The sequence below is a fragment of the Mytilus edulis genome, chromosome 9 (genome assembly GCF_963676685.1).
Source record: "Mytilus edulis chromosome 9, xbMytEdul2.2, whole genome shotgun sequence".
NCBI classification, from domain to species: Eukaryota; Metazoa; Mollusca; class Bivalvia; order Mytilida; family Mytilidae; genus Mytilus; species Mytilus edulis.
The window spans coordinates 14,778,576-14,797,013 of record NC_092352.1 but is presented as its reverse complement, the minus strand read 5'-3'; the positions used below and the strand labels follow the sequence as shown (position 1 = coordinate 14,797,013).

The 18,438-nt window shown below is 31.0% G+C and overlaps 1 protein-coding gene across 2 annotated transcripts in view; it reads right to left on the bottom strand.

Moving 5' to 3' along the window:
• The window catches only part of LOC139489552 (tuberin-like), a 55,453-nt gene that overhangs the window by 21,843 nt on the left and 15,172 nt on the right, over positions 1-18,438 (bottom strand). For both annotated transcript variants that reach the window (XM_071276098.1, XM_071276099.1), the window contains exons 12-21: positions 16,468-16,623; positions 15,717-15,820; positions 14,697-14,778; positions 8,080-8,373; positions 7,668-7,796; positions 6,987-7,102; positions 6,134-6,266; positions 5,725-5,850; positions 5,013-5,156; positions 3,900-4,089 (exon numbers count right to left, since the gene is read on the bottom strand). In XM_071276098.1, coding sequence (XP_071132199.1) covers positions 3,900-4,089; positions 5,013-5,156; positions 5,725-5,850; positions 6,134-6,266; positions 6,987-7,102; positions 7,668-7,796; positions 8,080-8,373; positions 14,697-14,778; positions 15,717-15,820; positions 16,468-16,623 — 1,474 coding nt within the window. The remainder of the gene's footprint in view (positions 1-3,899; positions 4,090-5,012; positions 5,157-5,724; positions 5,851-6,133; positions 6,267-6,986; positions 7,103-7,667; positions 7,797-8,079; positions 8,374-14,696; positions 14,779-15,716; positions 15,821-16,467; positions 16,624-18,438) is intronic.

The following is an 18,438-nucleotide window of genomic DNA, read 5'->3' as shown; positions in this document are numbered from 1 at the left end:
AAATTTTCTTTTTATTTATGAAATCTGAAATGAGAAAAATTTAAACCCCCCCCCCTTTTTTCACATCCCCGTTTCCCTTTTTCCAAAACTGATATCAATTCAAATTTCTAATGGAGTTTGCAACAACAACTACTCTTTTAAATACATCATAAAATATTAAAATGTAAAATAAAGTGCTTGTTATCACTGAATGGTAAAGATTGGTTGGTAGTAAAAGTGAATATACATTGTTTATTGTATAAAACAATAAAAAAAACTTCATCAGCAACATTTTATATTGGCAAATAAAAATAGAAAATGACATCATAGTCATGTCTGGCAAATTTCCAACATACATTATCTAAAACATTTTAGATAAGATAAGGAAAAAAAGCTTCATCAGCAACATTTTATATTGGCAAATTTCCAATGAAGTTATTTACATAAAGTTATTGGCAAATAAAAATAGAAAATGACATCATAGTCATGTCTGGCAAATTTCCAACATATATTATCAACTACTATTCTATACAAAGAAAGATAACTCCAATTGAAAATTAATTGCTATTGCACAATATTGTGCAATTAGATATTTCTTGCTATTGTGCAATACTGTGCAATTGAAAATTTCTTGCTATTGCACAATACTTGATATGGAATCCTGATTTGGATCAACTTGAAAACTGGGCCCATAATCAAAAATCAAAGTACATATTTAGATAAAGCCTATCAAATAAGCCCAAGAATTTAATTTTTGTTAAAATCAAACTTAGTTTAATTTTGGACCCTTTGGACCTTAATGTAGACCAATTTGAAAACTGGACCAAAAATTAAGAATCTACATACACAGTTAGATTTGGCATATCAAAGAACCCATTTATTCAATTTTTGATGAAATCAAACAAAGTTTAATTTTGGACCCCCATTTGGACCAACTTGAAAACTAGGCCAATAATTAAAAATCTAAGTACATTTTTAAATTCAGCATATCAAAGAACCCCAAGGATTCAATTTTTGTTAAAATCAAACTAAGTTTAATTTTGGACCCTTTGGACCTTAATGTAGACCAATTTGAAAACGGGACCAAAAATTAAGAATCTACATACATAGTTAGATTCGGCATATCAAAGAACCCCAATTATTCAATTTTTGATGAAATCACACAAAGTTCAATTTTGGACCCTTTGGGCCCCTTATTCCTAAACTGTTAGGACCAAAACTCCCAAAATCAAACCCAACCTTCCTTTTATGGTCATAAACCTTGTGTTTAAATTTCATAGATTTCTATTTACTTATACTAAAGTTATGGTGCAAAAACCAAAAATAATGCTTATTTGGGCCCCTTTTTGGCCCCTAATTCATAAACTGTTGTGACCTCAACTCCAAAAATCAATCCCAACCTTCCTTTTGTGGTCATAAACCTTGTGCTAAAATTTCATTGATTTCTATTTACTTATACTAAAGTTATTGTGCGAAAACCAAGAATAATGCTTATTTGGGCCCTTTTTTGGCCCTTAATTCCTAAACTGTTGGAACCAAAACCCCCAAAATCAATCCCAACCTTCCTTTTGTGGTCATAAACCTTGTGTCAAAATTTCATAGATTTCTATTAACTTAAACTAAAGTTATAGTGCGAAAACCAAGAAAATGCTTATTTGGGCCCTTTTTGGCCCCTAATTCCTAAAATGTTGGGACCAAAACTCCCAAAATCAATACCAACCTTCCTTTTGTGGTCATAAACCTTGTGTTAAAATTTCATAGATTTCCATTCACTTTTACTAAAGTTAGAGTGCGAAAACTAAAAGTATTCGGACGACGACGACGCCGCCGACGCCGACGCCGACGCCAACGTGATAGCAATATACGACGAAAAATTTTTCAAATTTTGCGGTCGTATAAAAATTGAACCCAATTTTTTTAATCACATCCCCCTTTCCCTTATTCCAAAACCAATCTCAATTAAAATTTCTAATGGAGTTTGCAACAATAACTACTCATTTAAATACATCATAAAATATTAAGATGTAAAAAAAACTGCTTGTTATCACTGAATGTTATTTATTATAATTTATCAGTTGGTAGTAAAAAGTGAATATACATTGTATATTGTATATAACAAAGATTTAAGTTGATTCTGGACAAAGAAAGATAACTCCAATTAAAAAAAAATCTTGCTATTGCACAATATTTTGCAATTAGATATTTCTTGCTTACTATTCTGGACAAAGAAAGATAACTCTAATTAAAAAAAATTTTGCTATTTCACAATATTGTGCAATTAGATATTTCTTGCCATTGCGCAATACTGTGCAATTGAAAAGACTTGATATTGCACAATACTTAATATAATAATTTTAGATCCTGATTTGGACCAACTTGAAAACTGGGCCCATAATAAAAAATCTAAGTACATTTTTGGATTCAGCATATCAAAGAACCCCAAGATTTCAATTTTTGTTGAAATCAGACTAAATTTAATTTTGGACCCTTTGGACTTTAGTGTAGACCAATTTGAAAACAGGACCAAAAATGAAGAATCTACATACACAGTTAGATTTGGTATATCAAAGAACCCCATTTATTCAATTTTTGATGAAATCAAACAAAGTTTTATTTTGGACCCCGATTTGGACCAACTTGAAAACTGGGCCAATAATCAAGAATCTAAGTACATTTTTAGATTCAGCATATCAAAGAACCTAACTGATTCATTTTTTGTCAAAATCAAACTAAGTTTAATTTTGGACCCTTTGGACCTTAATGTAGACCAATTTGAAAACGGGACCAAAAGTTAAGAATCTACATACACAGTCATGACAGTTAGATTCGGCATATCAAAGAACCCCAATTATTCAATTTTGATGAAATCAAACAAAGTTTAATTTTGGACCCTTTGGGCCCCTTATTCTGTTGGGACCAAAACTCCCAAAATCAATACCAACCTTCCTTTTATGGTCATAAACCTTGTGTTTAAATTTCATAGATTTCTATTTACTTATACTAACGTTATGGTGCGAAAACCAAGAAAAATGCTTATTTGGGTCCCTTTTTGGCCCCTTATTCCTAAACTGTTGAAACCTTAACTCCCAAAATCAATACCAACCTTCCTTTTGTAGTCATTAACATTGTGTTTAAATTTCATTGATTTCTATTTACTTAAACTAAAGTTATTGTGCGAAAACCAAGAATAATGCTTATTTTGGCCCTTTTTTGGCCCCTAATTCCTAAACTGTTGAAACCTAAACTCCCAAAATCAATCCCAACCGTTCTTTTGTGGTCATAAACCTTGTGTCAAAATTTCATAGATTTCTATTAACTTAAACTAAAGTTATAGTGCGAAAACCAAGAAAATGCTTATTTGGGCCCTTTTTGGCCCCTAATTCCTAAAATGTTGGGACCAAAACTCCCAAAATCAATACCAACCTTCCTTTTGTGGTCATAAACCTTGTGTTAAAATTTCATAGATTTCCATTCACTTTTACTAAAGTTAGAGTGCGAAAACTAAAAGTATTCGGACGCCGGACGACGACGACGACGCAGACGCCAACGTGATAGCAATATACGACGAAAAAATTTTCAAATTTTGCGGTCGTATAAAAATTCAGCAACTTTTCCATTTGTAAAGGGGCATAACTCTAGAACGGTTAAAGTTACACTACCAAAGTTCAAACTTGATCTGTGTTTTGTTGTAATAAGCATTGTGTATTAGTTTCATCACACTTGGTTGATGCAAACTAAAGTTAAAGAACGGAAACCAACTTTAGGTCATACGGACGGACAGACCGACAAGGGTTAAACTTAATGCACTCTCTGCTACAGCAGGGGGCATAAAAATTGAAATACAAACTAAAAATATATAGCAGTATTTTCACAAATGGGACTAGTCTCAAACTTTAATCAGCCCTTTTGAAATAACTTACTGGAAAGGAAGGCTAAGACAGGTATAGCCATATGTACAGTGGCCGATATCTTGGACAGTTGTAACAGAACTGATGGTAACAATCTCATCATGACATCCTGCATCTCTAATGTACAGATTCTCAAGGAATTAGTACATATCTTGGAACATTTAGATACTAATCCAAACTCTAAGCACTTTATAAGCTGTCTCTGAAAAGAAAAAGATTAAAACATTCTAAATTTACCTAAAGAAATTAAAAATTATTTCTACTTGTACTACTGGAACATCACTTTACTGAATTTTCTACACTCATAATGAACTTTAACAGTATTTAGTTGTCCATCAGCTGAATATCTTAAGTAGAAACTTCAAAGAAATTAGTGTATATTATTTTTGTGTATAGGTTGCTAGAACTTATAAAGTAGAATACAATAAATTATTTGATACCATCAGTTGTTTGGTTGTTTTCTATCAATCTAAAAAAGAGCCTATTTTTCAGTCAAATTTACAACCGTTCAAATCTAACTCTTCATACATGTAGGCATCAAGTTAATACTCTTTGAGAGTATTAATATCAGTAGAAGCTTTTTATATAAATGTAGTAGAATTGTAATTGTTATTGCATTCAGTTGCACAAAGTGAAATTAATTTCCTTATTTGTATGTACAATTGGTCTTTCAGCGTTTCCCCTTCATCAAAAACATTATTGCTATTCATTCCAGTTGGGATAAGTTCTAAACTTACACAACTTTTCCATTAAATCATAATTCAGTTTAAGGTTATAATGATTGCTTTTTAAACTTTCTCGCCCTCAAGTCATTATTGATGACCTTGGTATCAGCAATATTTAACCCCATCAAGAAGTTGTCTAAATAATTTTCTGGATTGAACTATATAGTAATAAGGGGTATTCAGCACATTTATTTCTCACTATAAAGCTATTTGCATATTAAATTTTTAAGTTGGTTTAGTTTACACATTTTGATTGTAGGTTTGATATTTGATTCCAGACATAGATTTTTATTGTTGTAATTTTAATATGCATCAGCATTAACATGATGTTTGGCTTCCACTGTCCTTTTATCTTGTATCTAGTCATACAGTAATGAACATAATGGCCTTGGTGACTTACCTGTTTATTTTTATCCAGGTAAGAATGGTAAGATACTAATGACACCAAAACAGGAAATATAAAGGTGTGGAAGTCAGAACGTGTGAACTTTCCTGGAGGTACACTCTGTAACTTCTCTGGAAAACCTAACTGTCTGTCATTCACCTGCAGAAACATATCAAAACATTCACATTTAAAAATATAACCATTCATAAGTCATTGTTTTGCAAATGGTAAAAGACAAAGTATTGTTAAATATAAAAATAATAAATGAGTCTGACATGAAATTGAATGCCACAATTTTGTAAAACATAAATCGTTATGATGGAATATCAGTTGAAAATACTGGTAATAACTTTGAACAGGTACATCATTCAGGTCACCTGTTCTTAAGTATACTTAAGGCCTGTTCTGACGAGTTACAGGTAATGATAGATACACAATATTTCAGTGCAACAGACCAATATTTACTGATATGACAAAAAAAATACTTAAAGTCATTAAAACAATATTACATATTACCGTTAAAATCAATGCAAACCAAAATCACATACAATGTTATCAGCTATGTAAATAAACTCATAGATACCAGTATTGAAATTTTGTATTTGCTCCGGATACGCGTTTCGTCTACAATAGACTCATCAGTGACGCTCATTTAAAAAAAAGTTAAAAAAGCCCAAAGAGCATTGAGGACCAAAATTCCTTAAAGTTTTGCCAAAAGTAAACTTACCATAGAACACAACTTTTGACACAGTACATCTACCATGTTACGATTTGTTGATAGCACCAATGATTTGTTCTGTAGTAGCAGTGGTAAGTTGACCAATACACATTCCATTACTTGCCAGTCTTTGTCCTAAAGATAATCAATTATATGTAAGTACATTCTATCCTAAGTATTCCATACTTCCTATTTGTGTAGTACAATTGTAGGCAATAGACAATGTTAAACTGAGCATACATCCGATTGTTTATGCATCAACATTTTAATTTTGCTTTTTATTTTATAAATCAGTTTCATATGTTTAAAGGCTTTTGTTGGAAATGATACAAAGCATTCAATTTAATTTATTTCACAATCACTAGCTCTCAATTCCTCTAAAGACATCAACTATTAAGGATACAATTCAATTACTTACATGTTCTAAACAATCAATGAACATATTGAATATTTCATCATAGCTGAGTAATGCAGCCTGGGACCACAGGAAGGCAGCACTACTGGTTTGATCTGGAGGACTACAGGGTTGGAGATCCTCTTCATCTTCTTCACTTTAGAAATACAACATATTGATGTTTTAATATAAATGCATAAAAAAATTCCTAACATCAATTTGAATGTAAGTTTCCAAAAATAAAGAACATTTAGAAAAAAAAACAGAAGTTTCAATTGCAAAGTAATTAGCTTTTGAAGATTTCAAATTGATATTCTGACTGGCTGTTGAAAAAGATATCTGATTTAACAAAACCATGCCTCAAGAATTATCTCCCATTCCACTGTAAATTCCATAGACAAAACTGTTTATTGACAGGAATCAACAAACTACTAGTATAACTGCATACCAAATACCTTGACTGATAGGGCTGGGTAAAAAATCTCCAAAGAAATAAGATGTCCCAGCATAAAAAGTATCATAAACCTACTGCTTTTGGTTCTCCTTAAACTGGCCTTTTTACAAACTAATGCATCCTAAGTAAAAGTTTTAAAGTAAATAGACCATGACTGAGGGGGGGGCCAAATAATCTCCATGGAACTGAGATGTGCTAATAGTCATACAACTTCACAACAAATATAATTGACCTACCACTATTTGTTAACTTTACATTGACCTAATCATAAACTAATACAGTGTTGAAACTGTCACTACAGCCCCCCCCCCCCCCCCCCCCGATAGAAACAGCACATCTAAGTATTGATTTTTACTATTAGGCGAGACAAAAAGGAGAAAATTAATGACAGCAATAAATTTTTAAAATTGATATGGTAATTACCTGGTTTGGCACACAATATAGGGACTAAATATAAATTGATTGTCTTCTTGGTTTTTATCTATAAATCCTAATCTATGTAAACTGTCACATCTTAATAGCAAGAATGATTCTAATATCTGAAAATATAAATGATAATTGGTTTAATAATAACAAACAGCACTTTGCAAATGTAATTTACTTTGAACTACAAGAAAAATATAAGCAAATAAAATCCAGTACTTATTAAATTTATATTCTCTTTTTTTTTGTGATATTGGGGTTTCACCTATACTCATTTTTGCATTTCAAATACTTGGCTTCTGGCATCACTAAAAGATATACATTTAAAGCAAATGATGAGCTAGAGTTACTTTATCATCTGACATTTATAATTATCTTTTTTATCAAATCATGTAATAGATTACTTTCCATGCTATGTTGTAAACAATCACTGTGGATTATTTATGGGATTCCAATTTTCATGGATTTCGTGGCTAAAGGTGAACAACAAATCTAAATCTTCAACTACCTACAAATTCTTTATAGGCTTGAATGCGGACTTTGGCAAAACCACAAAATCAAACATTTACAAACATGCAATTTTCCCTCAATAAATGAATTCAACAGATGATTTTGGTATTGAGGATTAAGTTGCCAAACACCTTACTATAATTTATGATTTTTTTTGTCCAACAAACTTACGGCTTTCCTAACAGTAGCAGCGGCATAACTGACATACTCTTTAGGTGAAGAATACTGGTTTTTCATATGTGTGATCAACAATTCATACAACTTTAAACACTGGTTTGATGGCCGTGTGTATAACTTTGCCTGCAACAAAGAGAATAAAAATATCATTTTAAAGAGTTAGAATATCAAGTGTCATAAATCTCCCAACGTTAATCTTAACTAAAAATCAGTGAAACTCTTAATTTAAATAATTAAAAGGTATTAACAAATAAATATTCATTTGCTTGATGAGATAATTTTATCAATAAGGAGCTGCATGAATACATCTTCCTCATTTTTTGTACACAAAACCAACATTACTAATACCATGGTAATAAGTTTCAAGAACAAAAAACATATTTCAAACAGAGTATGATTATCTTACTTTAAATAAATCTACTAATCCTAATAATGATGTTTTTATGTCCACCAGGTGGCTCTCTTCAAGTTTCTGTAACATATCACTGCCATCCATTCCTGGATGTGGTGAAGTTAGGTATGCCACCATTGGTCTCGTTATTAACTTATCAAGGAGACCTATTATATCAGCAAAACAAGCGGGACTACAACTCTGAGCCAGACATATCAATATGTCTGCTGCTACCTTCCTAACTACAGGGTCTTTGTCAGTATCAATATGGCTGAGATGTGGCAGTACAACATTGTTGATTAAATCATCCTTAAAGTATATAAAATCTCTTTTCAGAATTAATTTATTCTTCTAAACTACTGTTTAGATAGCATAAATAATTTGAGGCTAAGTAAAATAAAAGACAACTGCTAAGTTATCTAAAATATATATCTCACTGTGCCCAGTGGTTGTTTGTATTGTATTTTACACACTCAAGTGTGATTGTTGGGCTAAATTATGCCAGTACATGCTTGATTACTTTACCACATTTGTTTTATTGATATTACTCCATGGCTTTTTTCTCAATTTGAGTTGTGGATATCTGTTTGCAAAGAATTTCGCTCAATCCATTACTATGGATATACTGTGGATTCATTTATTTTGGTCAGTACTAATTTTTGTTGATTGATGAAAATTTATATTTTTATGGACATTCAATTTTGGTTTAGCCCATGTCTGCATAAAATCTTATGGAAAATTTGCAATTCTTTGAACATTTAAATTTGTGGTTCACCTTAACCAATGAAATTCACAAAATTTGCATATAACAAATAATAATGAATCCACAGTATTCCAAATATTGGATATAACCTTTTTTTTCCTAACCATAAGCTGTTTTTTTAAAAAGTGTTTTAACTATATTTATAGCAGCTTTCTGTCAACAAGTTAAATTGGCTATAATCACTATTTTTTCCGTATTTTACTTATAAAAGGACTAAGTTTTTCTGCCAGGATACAATACATTCACTCTATTGTTAAAGTTTTTAAAATTTTAATAACTTTCTTATACTATCCTGGATTTGTACCAAACTTTGACAGAAGCTCACAACTCAATATATAATGAATAAAAACAAACTTGAATTTTCTAAACTACCCGTAAAACAAAGTAAATAAATAGTGCACTGTCCAACTGGAAAGTTGCTGCCTATAAATGAATCAAAAAATCTTCTTTTTTTTTAGCTTATTTTAAATTTTATATTGCAAAATTAATTTGATTTAAAAAAAAAATTCTGTTGAAGTATGTTATATTTGTATATTTTCTTGCATTTTTAAAGAGTAATATTTAAAGGGAAACTTCGCAAAAAAATCAAAAATTGATATTATGTTCATTCTGTATAAAAATGCTCAAATTCATAGATATTAAAGTTTTATTCCGCTAGATAAGCGATCACCATCGATTTTAAATTTAGAGTATCAATTCTCTGCGATCCGCCATTTTGTCTTCTTTCCCGATTAATAAAAACGATATGTCTATAAACCAAAAAAGAAACAAAACTACAGTAACCGATGTAGTCGTAATTGCGTGTCGATATCTTGTCAATCGTACGGTTGTTTTATCCGACTAACTAACTTGATACGAAAAATATTCTTACCTTTTTTAAATTACCATGGTCTGTTGTTTTTAAACTGTTGATATTGGAATAAGTTGAAAAGTCAAAGTTGAAATCATAAATAAGTGTTCCGTGAAAATTGTTTTCGAAAATCTAATTTGTTCATAATTCTTTAAAGTAATAAACAAATATATTTTGATCTTCCCTCATCTGATCACAAGCATGGCTAAAGGTATTACTTCCAAAGGTATTGTGAGGGGTGTGAGGTGACACGTCCAGGTATTCAAGCGATTTCCTGTCGGGCTTGCAAGTTCATGCATCGTTTCACTTCTGCAGGTATTGATCAGTGTACACGGCTGATAACTTATAACTTATAACTTTCCATTTTGAACTATCAGATGAATAATATACAACTCTGTCTTACTTGTCATTACTAAACTCATACGCTTGTTTATAAATAACATTTCTGGTGTAAAGAATATAATTCATAAACATATAAACAATACCCCAAAAATAAGATTTGATGAAATTAAAATCTATTTAAATATTTTTTCCAAGGGTGAATTTGGGAAAATGTAATATATAGTCATTGTCAATAGTGAAGGACAGATTGGAGCAGACCAGAAATATTGATTTAAAAAAATGTACGCACTTGCCAACAATTCGTTTATACGACTGGATAGAAAGTTACGGAACTATAGCGCAATTTAAAATATATACATGTATACATTGAACATAAGAAAAAAACATTATTTTGAATAAATAGGGGTAAAAGTGTTGTAAATAGACTAGTCCACGTATGCCAACAGTATGTAATCATCGAATGTCGATAGACTATTGTATACCAGAAGAAGAAGAGAACCAATTTGATTTAAATACAGGTCGATGTATAACTTTTGCTTTGGTTCATTGAAGCTGTGGACCTAGTAAAATCACAGATTTATATTTCAATAAGATTGTTCTCGAACAAAGGAAGTAATTCGTCATCACAATTGTTATATATGCCACTGGACGAACACTAATTATCCCCAGGGAATGTGAATATTTTGCTGGGAAACTTTTGAGTATCAAAGTTTCAAATTAATTTCGGGATTTATTTTCTTTCTTGGTATTCAATAACAGAAAAAAGAATAAATTACTTGTTCGCTAAATAGGGGTATTCTTGTCAGATAAAAGACTTTTAGTTATATTTAAAAAATAGGGAAATATGACATTAAATTGGTTCTGTCTTTTTTTTAAACATCGTTAAAAAGATGTGTGTCTAAGGTGAACGCCACAAGAACCCTGTAATATTAGTACGAGAGTATAGCATGTAAACATTCCTTCTCAATAATATGGTTGTATTGGAAATCTTTTCATACAGATTGACAACTCATTGTCCGATATGCATGTAATATTTGCCACATGACGCCCATAGTTCTTTCTACCATCATCATCTTATTCTGTGATATTGCTGTAAACATCGATGGTTCACACCCAAACAAAATGGGAGTAATGGACCTTCAGAGCTTCTCCGTGTTATACACTTGTGAAATATAAAGACGAAATTTCTGTATTGAAATGAATCTACATCTCACAAACAGGATTTTCAAATAACGATTGTGAGTAATCACCTTACAAACCAATATAAACGTATGGCAAGATATAACCATGAAGGAATTTAGTTTTTGTCAGACGCAAGAACTCATCACTATATATATCATAAACGTATACGTATATATATGCATACAGTTTCAAATATTAAGAACAAGCGGTCGATGTCGATAGTCTGTTTTCCATATAAATTATCTTGAGCTAAAGGCAGCCTTTTTGGCCTTAAGACAATTTTGTGAAAATTCACACGGAGAACATGTCCAATTATTTCTGGATAACACTACAGCTATAAAATATTTGAATAAAATGGGCGGAAGAAAAACATCACTTAATAGACTAGCTAAACAAATTTGGTTATGGTGTATGCATAGGAAAATTTGGTTAAGTGTTTTCTTCATAAAAGGAAAGTTAAACATTAAAGCAGATGCACTTAGCAGGCAAAAGCTTAATGCTGATATGGAATGGATGATAGTAGACAATATATTTGCTCAAATCATGGACAAGTTTGGACCTTGTGACATTGACCTTTTTGCCTCAAAATATAATTACAGGTTAGATAAGTATGTTTCATTTGGACCAGATGTTAAGGCTTTTGCAGTTAATGCTTTCTCTTTGAACTGGAGGGATTATTACGCATATATTTTTCCACCTTTCAGTGTATTGAGTGCTGTATTACAGAAAATTTGTCTAGAAAGAGCAACAGCAGTGGTGATAGCTCCGTTATTTTCGACACAACCTTGGTTTCCTGTGATGCTGAAATTAGTATGCAAACAACCCTACATTCTACCAAAAGTTCAAAATATTTTACAAAATCCAAAAACAAGTCAAAATCATCAGTTAAAAAATATGAGACTGGGAGTTTTCATGGTCTCAGGGAAAAATTGTGTGAAAGAGGCCTTTCAAAAGACGCTGCCAATATCATCATTGGATCATGGAGAGAAAGTACACAAAAACAATATGGGTCATATATCCAAAAGTGGATGCTTTTTTGTAACGAAGAAAAGATTAATCAATTTAATCCATCTATAAACAATGTTCTAAAGTTTCTTTTCAATTTATTTGAAAATGGATTGGGTTACAGTGCTTTAAATACTGCTAAATCTGCTGTGTCAAGTTTTGTGTATTTGATAGCTAATGTTCAAATTGGAAAACATGTCCAAGTAAAACAGTTTATGAAGGGAATTTTTAACAAAAGACCTTCTCTTCCAAAATATAATGTCACTTGGAACATTGAAATTGTTTTAAAGTTCTTAAAAAGTTTGAAACCAGTGAAAGATATTTCATTAAAGAAGTTAACATTAAAATTGGTAATGTTGTTGGCTTTGACAACAGGACAAAGAATCCAAAGTTTGTTTCTTATTGACATTCTGAACCTTGAATTAGGAGAAACATATGTAAAAATTAGATATGGAGATTTGCTCAAACAAACAAGACCAGGATATCAGTTGTCAGAATTGTTTATTGAGGCATATAAACCAGATTATAGAATATGTGTTGTGTCTACCTTAAATGAATATTTAGAAAGAACAGCAGCACTTAGAAATGATGTAACACAATTATTTGTAAGTCATCAAAAACCGCACAAAGCTGTCAAAAAGTGTACTATAGCTAGCTGGATTAAAAAAGTTCTTGTTTTAGCAGGCATCGATATGACTATTTTCTCGCCTCATAGCACAAGAGGAGCTTGTACTTCTTATGTGAGTGGTAAGATACCTATAGATACTATTCTAAGAACAGCAGGATGGAGAAAAGATAGTGTTTTTAGAAAACATTACAAACGACCCACTACTAATGACAGTACATTTAGTAATGAAGTCTTAAATTCAAATGGAAAATAAATGTTGTAAATATCATGTGTATATAAAGGATATATATTTTACAAATACTATTGGAAAGATACAGTTGTACATATATATCAAAACGGTGGAAATTCAAAAATTTTACCATGCTTTACACCTTGTGAATTGGAGTTCAATTTGTTATAACAGAATATGATAAAAGTACAGAAAACTGAACTCTAAAGACTCATGTGATTCTGGGTAGATTGGACTTATTAAATTAACAAATTAAACAAAACTTACCTAAGTTGAAGTTTGATGTTAATTTGGTAAGGTCCAATCTCCCAGAATAACATGCCCGCCCGTGATTGTGTTTATGCCCTCCCAGTGGATGTGAATTTCAGTTTCCTGACTTTTCCTCTGAAGTCTGATTTGTGTCACGTGATCGATTGTTCACTCATGTTATTCTGGGAGATTGGACCTTACCAAATTAACATCAAACTTCAACTTAGGTAAGTTTTGTTTAATTTGTTAATTATTGTATCTTTATTCTCATCGTGTATTAAATCTTAGTGTATTAACATCGTGACAGCATACTCTTTCTAATCCTTTCTGTTTATCCTTTCCAAATAACAACATTTATACCTGTGAATGCTTGAACTCACACCTGCGGCTAAATAGCTACAAGGTAAACGAATTGACCTCAAGCCGAGAAATATACAGTGACCTTTACAAAATAATATACACACTCTGCTCACACATTAGTTGCATTGAAATGATTATCAAAACAATAACGGTAAATAGAACTGAAATATTTTCAGTTCAATATCAGTAAAAATGTTCAATAAATATTTTATGAAAAAAATCTCAACAATAATTAATTAAATTTATTCAAAAACATTTACTAGAGATAATTTTATAGGAGTTTAATTCAATCAATACAAAACGGTATATGCATATTCATTTTCGTTCATTCTTATATTGTGGTTAATAACTTCGACCATTCGTCAGCTGTGCGCTTTTAATTACGTATATTGTCGATAAGCTATAAGAGTTAAACAGATTTTATTTTTTCCCAGAATTCAATAAATCGGGCTAATACGTCACGACCCACTCGAGAATTCAACCAAAAAAGTTACAAATACTTGATTTTCTCCGTTATTAGAAGGAATATAAATTTAAAACTTTGCAAATGTGTTTTTTATGTTAAGATGAACATAATTAGATGATAAGTAAAAAATCGCGGAATTTCCCTTTAATGCTTAAATATACTGACTGTATTTTACCTTTTATTAATTAATAATTGTTATAACAACACCTATTGTATTTTGTTTGTAGGCATAGGTTGAATATATTTTTTTATCAAATGTTGGCATAGGTTGAAGACACCACTGCAATGAGCTTTTTAATGTAAGTACTTAAGCAATATATTGTCTGATGTACTACACACTACTTTTTCATTCCTATTTTTATAAATAACTTATAAATTTCTGTAGATTCAGAAATTATTGCATGTATTTATTATTACAATTTTTGTCATTTTATTTTCCTGTTTGTTTCATATACAAAATTTCTAAATGTGAGTTTAAATTATTGCGATTACAACCCTGTAGCATTTTTCTTAATAATAAAACATGGCAATAATTTGTAAATTTACAATAGGTCATACCTCATGCATGTGTTTATTGACACTTAGTGTAAAGGACAAAATGGTCAAAGCTTTTACTCGGATTACAGTTCTGTGTTCATGTCTGAAAAAGAATTAAATCGAAAAATTACTGAGTTTAAATCTTGCTATTTTTTAATTAAGCTACAAAAAAGTTCAATAATTGATACATAGACATTATCATTTTTGACAAATCAATTACTAGTTTTTTAAACAAGACATATTTCCTGGTATTTATTATGTTTTCAAAAGATTACTAACTAGTCAAAGTGTGAGCTACTGCTCACTGATGATACCCCTGCCAAAAAAAACAGGTAAACAGGAATTTGTTCCGTGATGAATCAGAAAACGTATCTCACGGTATACTTGACTTATATAAACCTTTAAACCAAATTTCAGAAGTCCTTGTTTTATAGTTCCCAAGAAAAATGTGACGATAAATTTTCAACTTGACTTTCTTGTGTAAAATTATACAAGTGTTCAGTAAACAAGAAGTTGTTGAGTGAAGAATCTGAAAATGTATGACTGACTTATATAAACCCAAAAATCATTTTTCAGAAATCCTTGTATTGAAGTTCATGGGAAAGATGTGACAAAAAAATTCAACTTAGCTATCATGTGTAAAATGATACAAGTGTTCATTAAACAGGAAGTTAATGAGTGGTGAATCTTAAAACACATCACAGGATATAGCTGACTTATATGAACCCTGAAACCCGATTTTTGAAATCCTCATGATGTACTTTTGATGTAGTTCCCGAAAAAGATGTGACAAAAAATATTCATGGGAGGGAGGGAGGGACAGACTGACAGACAGAAGGATGGACGGAGAGACAGAGTGTAAACAGTATACCCCTGGCACTTTTTTCAAGCAGGGGGTATAATTTTTAAAGCAAAGTATTATAATGCAAATAAAGTAGAAATTTTTTTTAAAAGTCAGGTATTGTAAAGATCTATTAATGCATATACTGGTACTTGAAAATATTGTACAAAGAAATTGTCTAAATATTTTGTTTGTGTTACCTGAAATATTTGTCCAATAATTGGTACATGTTTGATAACCAGTTCTCTTTCCCTGGATGGATCTGCTGAGAATCGTAATCAATTAACATAGAAACTGAACTTTCCTGAAATAAAAAACAAACAAATGATATTGTCAATCTTAAATATATACAGAAAGCAGCTCTTTGAAGGCATGTTGCCGTTGCATTTTTGTTGGGTTTGACAAAAGGACAAATATCAGATCAAGACTGGATTTTAATGGTATTAGTTTTCTGTTTTGCTTTTTCCAATCATATTGTGTTGTAAAATGATGCCCTTTATGGGTTCTTAATTAGATTAATAAAATTCTTATCTTTATCTTAATTGCCATTGCTCATACTCCATTAAAATTTCGATATGCAAGAAATATGGTAACTAATATAAAGCTAATACATTTATTTTCTGTAACACTTTACAACTGAAACATTTTATTACTGGTAATTCAGAAAGTATTGCATGATAATGCTAGATTTATTAATACTGTGGATACATTCATTTTTGTGGGTTTTGCCAATCTCGGCATACAAAGCTTATGATAAAAAATTTGTAATTCATTAAACATTTGAATTTTGTGGTTCATTTGTACCCAGGAAACCTAGGAAAATAGGTGTCTGACAAGTAATAATAATTTAACAGTATTGCTCCATACAAATAATACAATCAGTAGTAAGTTTAATTAATTTGATAAGAACTGTAAACAGTTTCCATGTAAAATGTATTCATCTATACTTACTGGTCTTTTGGTAGAACATAACTCTATGATTTTAAAGAATCTGGATACACAACCACTATAATGACCATGTGCATACAGCTCCTCAATTGTTGTTAAGATTTCATGTAAATTTGCCACCATCTGTGTGAACCCTGACTGCGTTGGTTGAACTGGGGTCTAAATGAAAATACAGTACAATCAATACATGACAGTGGTAAACTCTATGATATGTTAAAATGTACTCTATGATATGTTAAAATGTTTCCTTGACACTATTTGTGAGTATGGTCTTGAGAAATGATGATAGTCTGTCAGAAGGGGACAATAAATGGCTGACCCGTGTTAAGAGAGAGCAATATTTCTTGCACATAAAAGACACTCTTGTAGATTTCGAAAAAAGAACAGGCAAATGCCACTACAAGGCAGAGCTCACACCCACAAAGTGGAAAGGGTATTAACTTGTTTCCCAATCGACTATAAAATATGTTTAAACTAAATATGTTTCAACTCTTTAGAACATGCTCAGACCGTTTAAGTGCTTTAAGCTGATCATAGACAAATCATTGTATGGAGTCTATGCAAATAGTCTCTACACAAACAATGAGAATCTTAACACGACGATATGTCATCACTGCATGTTAATCTATCTAGTTACAAATTGATTATAGATCAGTGTTTAATGCTACTTGGCTATATAAAAGCGACCATTCTCTTTTCTAAAGGAAGCCTAAAAATTCTGAGAGAACCACAAACCTTACAAAGAAAACTAACCATTATTGTCAAATAAGATAGGAGAGTATATGAAAACACAAAGTATCATCTTAAAAAAAGTGACTTCTTAGCTTACACAGTATAATTCATCATGTTCCATACCAAATTATGGCAAATATCAAAGCAAGCCTAAATACACAAATTGAGTCACATGCACAGTTGGTATACTATTTTTTTTATAAAGATTCAAAATATCTTCGAACAGGAATTGACTATCTGGCAGGTTATAGCCAATAACTTAGTATAACTTGTTATAATAAAGTTCCATACTAATTATAAATCATTAAAATCAAAGCTGTGTAAACCCTAATAAAAGTCGTGGATTGCTGTATTATTGAATAAAATTGAGAATGGAAATGGGGAATGTGTCAAAGAGACAACAACCCAACCATAGAACAGACAACAGCTGAAGGTCACCAAGTCTCCAATGAAGTATATTTCATTTCCATACCATAACTATAACTTTCTAAAACTTTTGCTTGATCATTCTCACATGCTCAGAGAAAAGCAATATTATTAATCACAGATATACCATTGATTGGAATCTCACTTAGAAACTCTACAATAATATGATACATCTACATTTGCCGACTTCTAATCATTGCAGTAAGAAACATTTGGATGTTCAGGAGATAATAATCTGTATGAATGACACACCATTTGACAAATATTTAGAATGCAGCTTCTTAAAATCAGTAAATAACTTTAAATAAACATATACTCAAAGATGCAAACATAAATATTACAATGCAATTAACTTTTAAATATATTAAAAAACAAGAATGTGTCCAAAGTACTATCATTTTCCATGTTCAATGGACCATGAAATGGGCAAATTATCTAATGTGGCATTAAAATTAGAAAGATGATGTCATAAGCAACATGTGTACTAAGTTTCAAGTTGATTGGACTTCAGCTTCATCAAAAACTACCTTGACCAAAAACTTTAACCTGAAGCGGGACAGACGGACGAACAAACGAATGAACGGACAGACACACAGACAAGAAAACATAATGCCCCTCTACTATCGTAGGTGGGACATAAAAATTCTTCAACACTATTTTTTTTTCAAATATAAGTTCAATGTTCTAAAATTCAATCTTCTTTCTTTTTACATTAATTATCATGTTTTCCCTACATAATCTTTATACAATACAGCAATTAAGCACATAATGAAGTTTTGAACAAGGTAGGTGATATAATATTTGTTTTTCCATTAC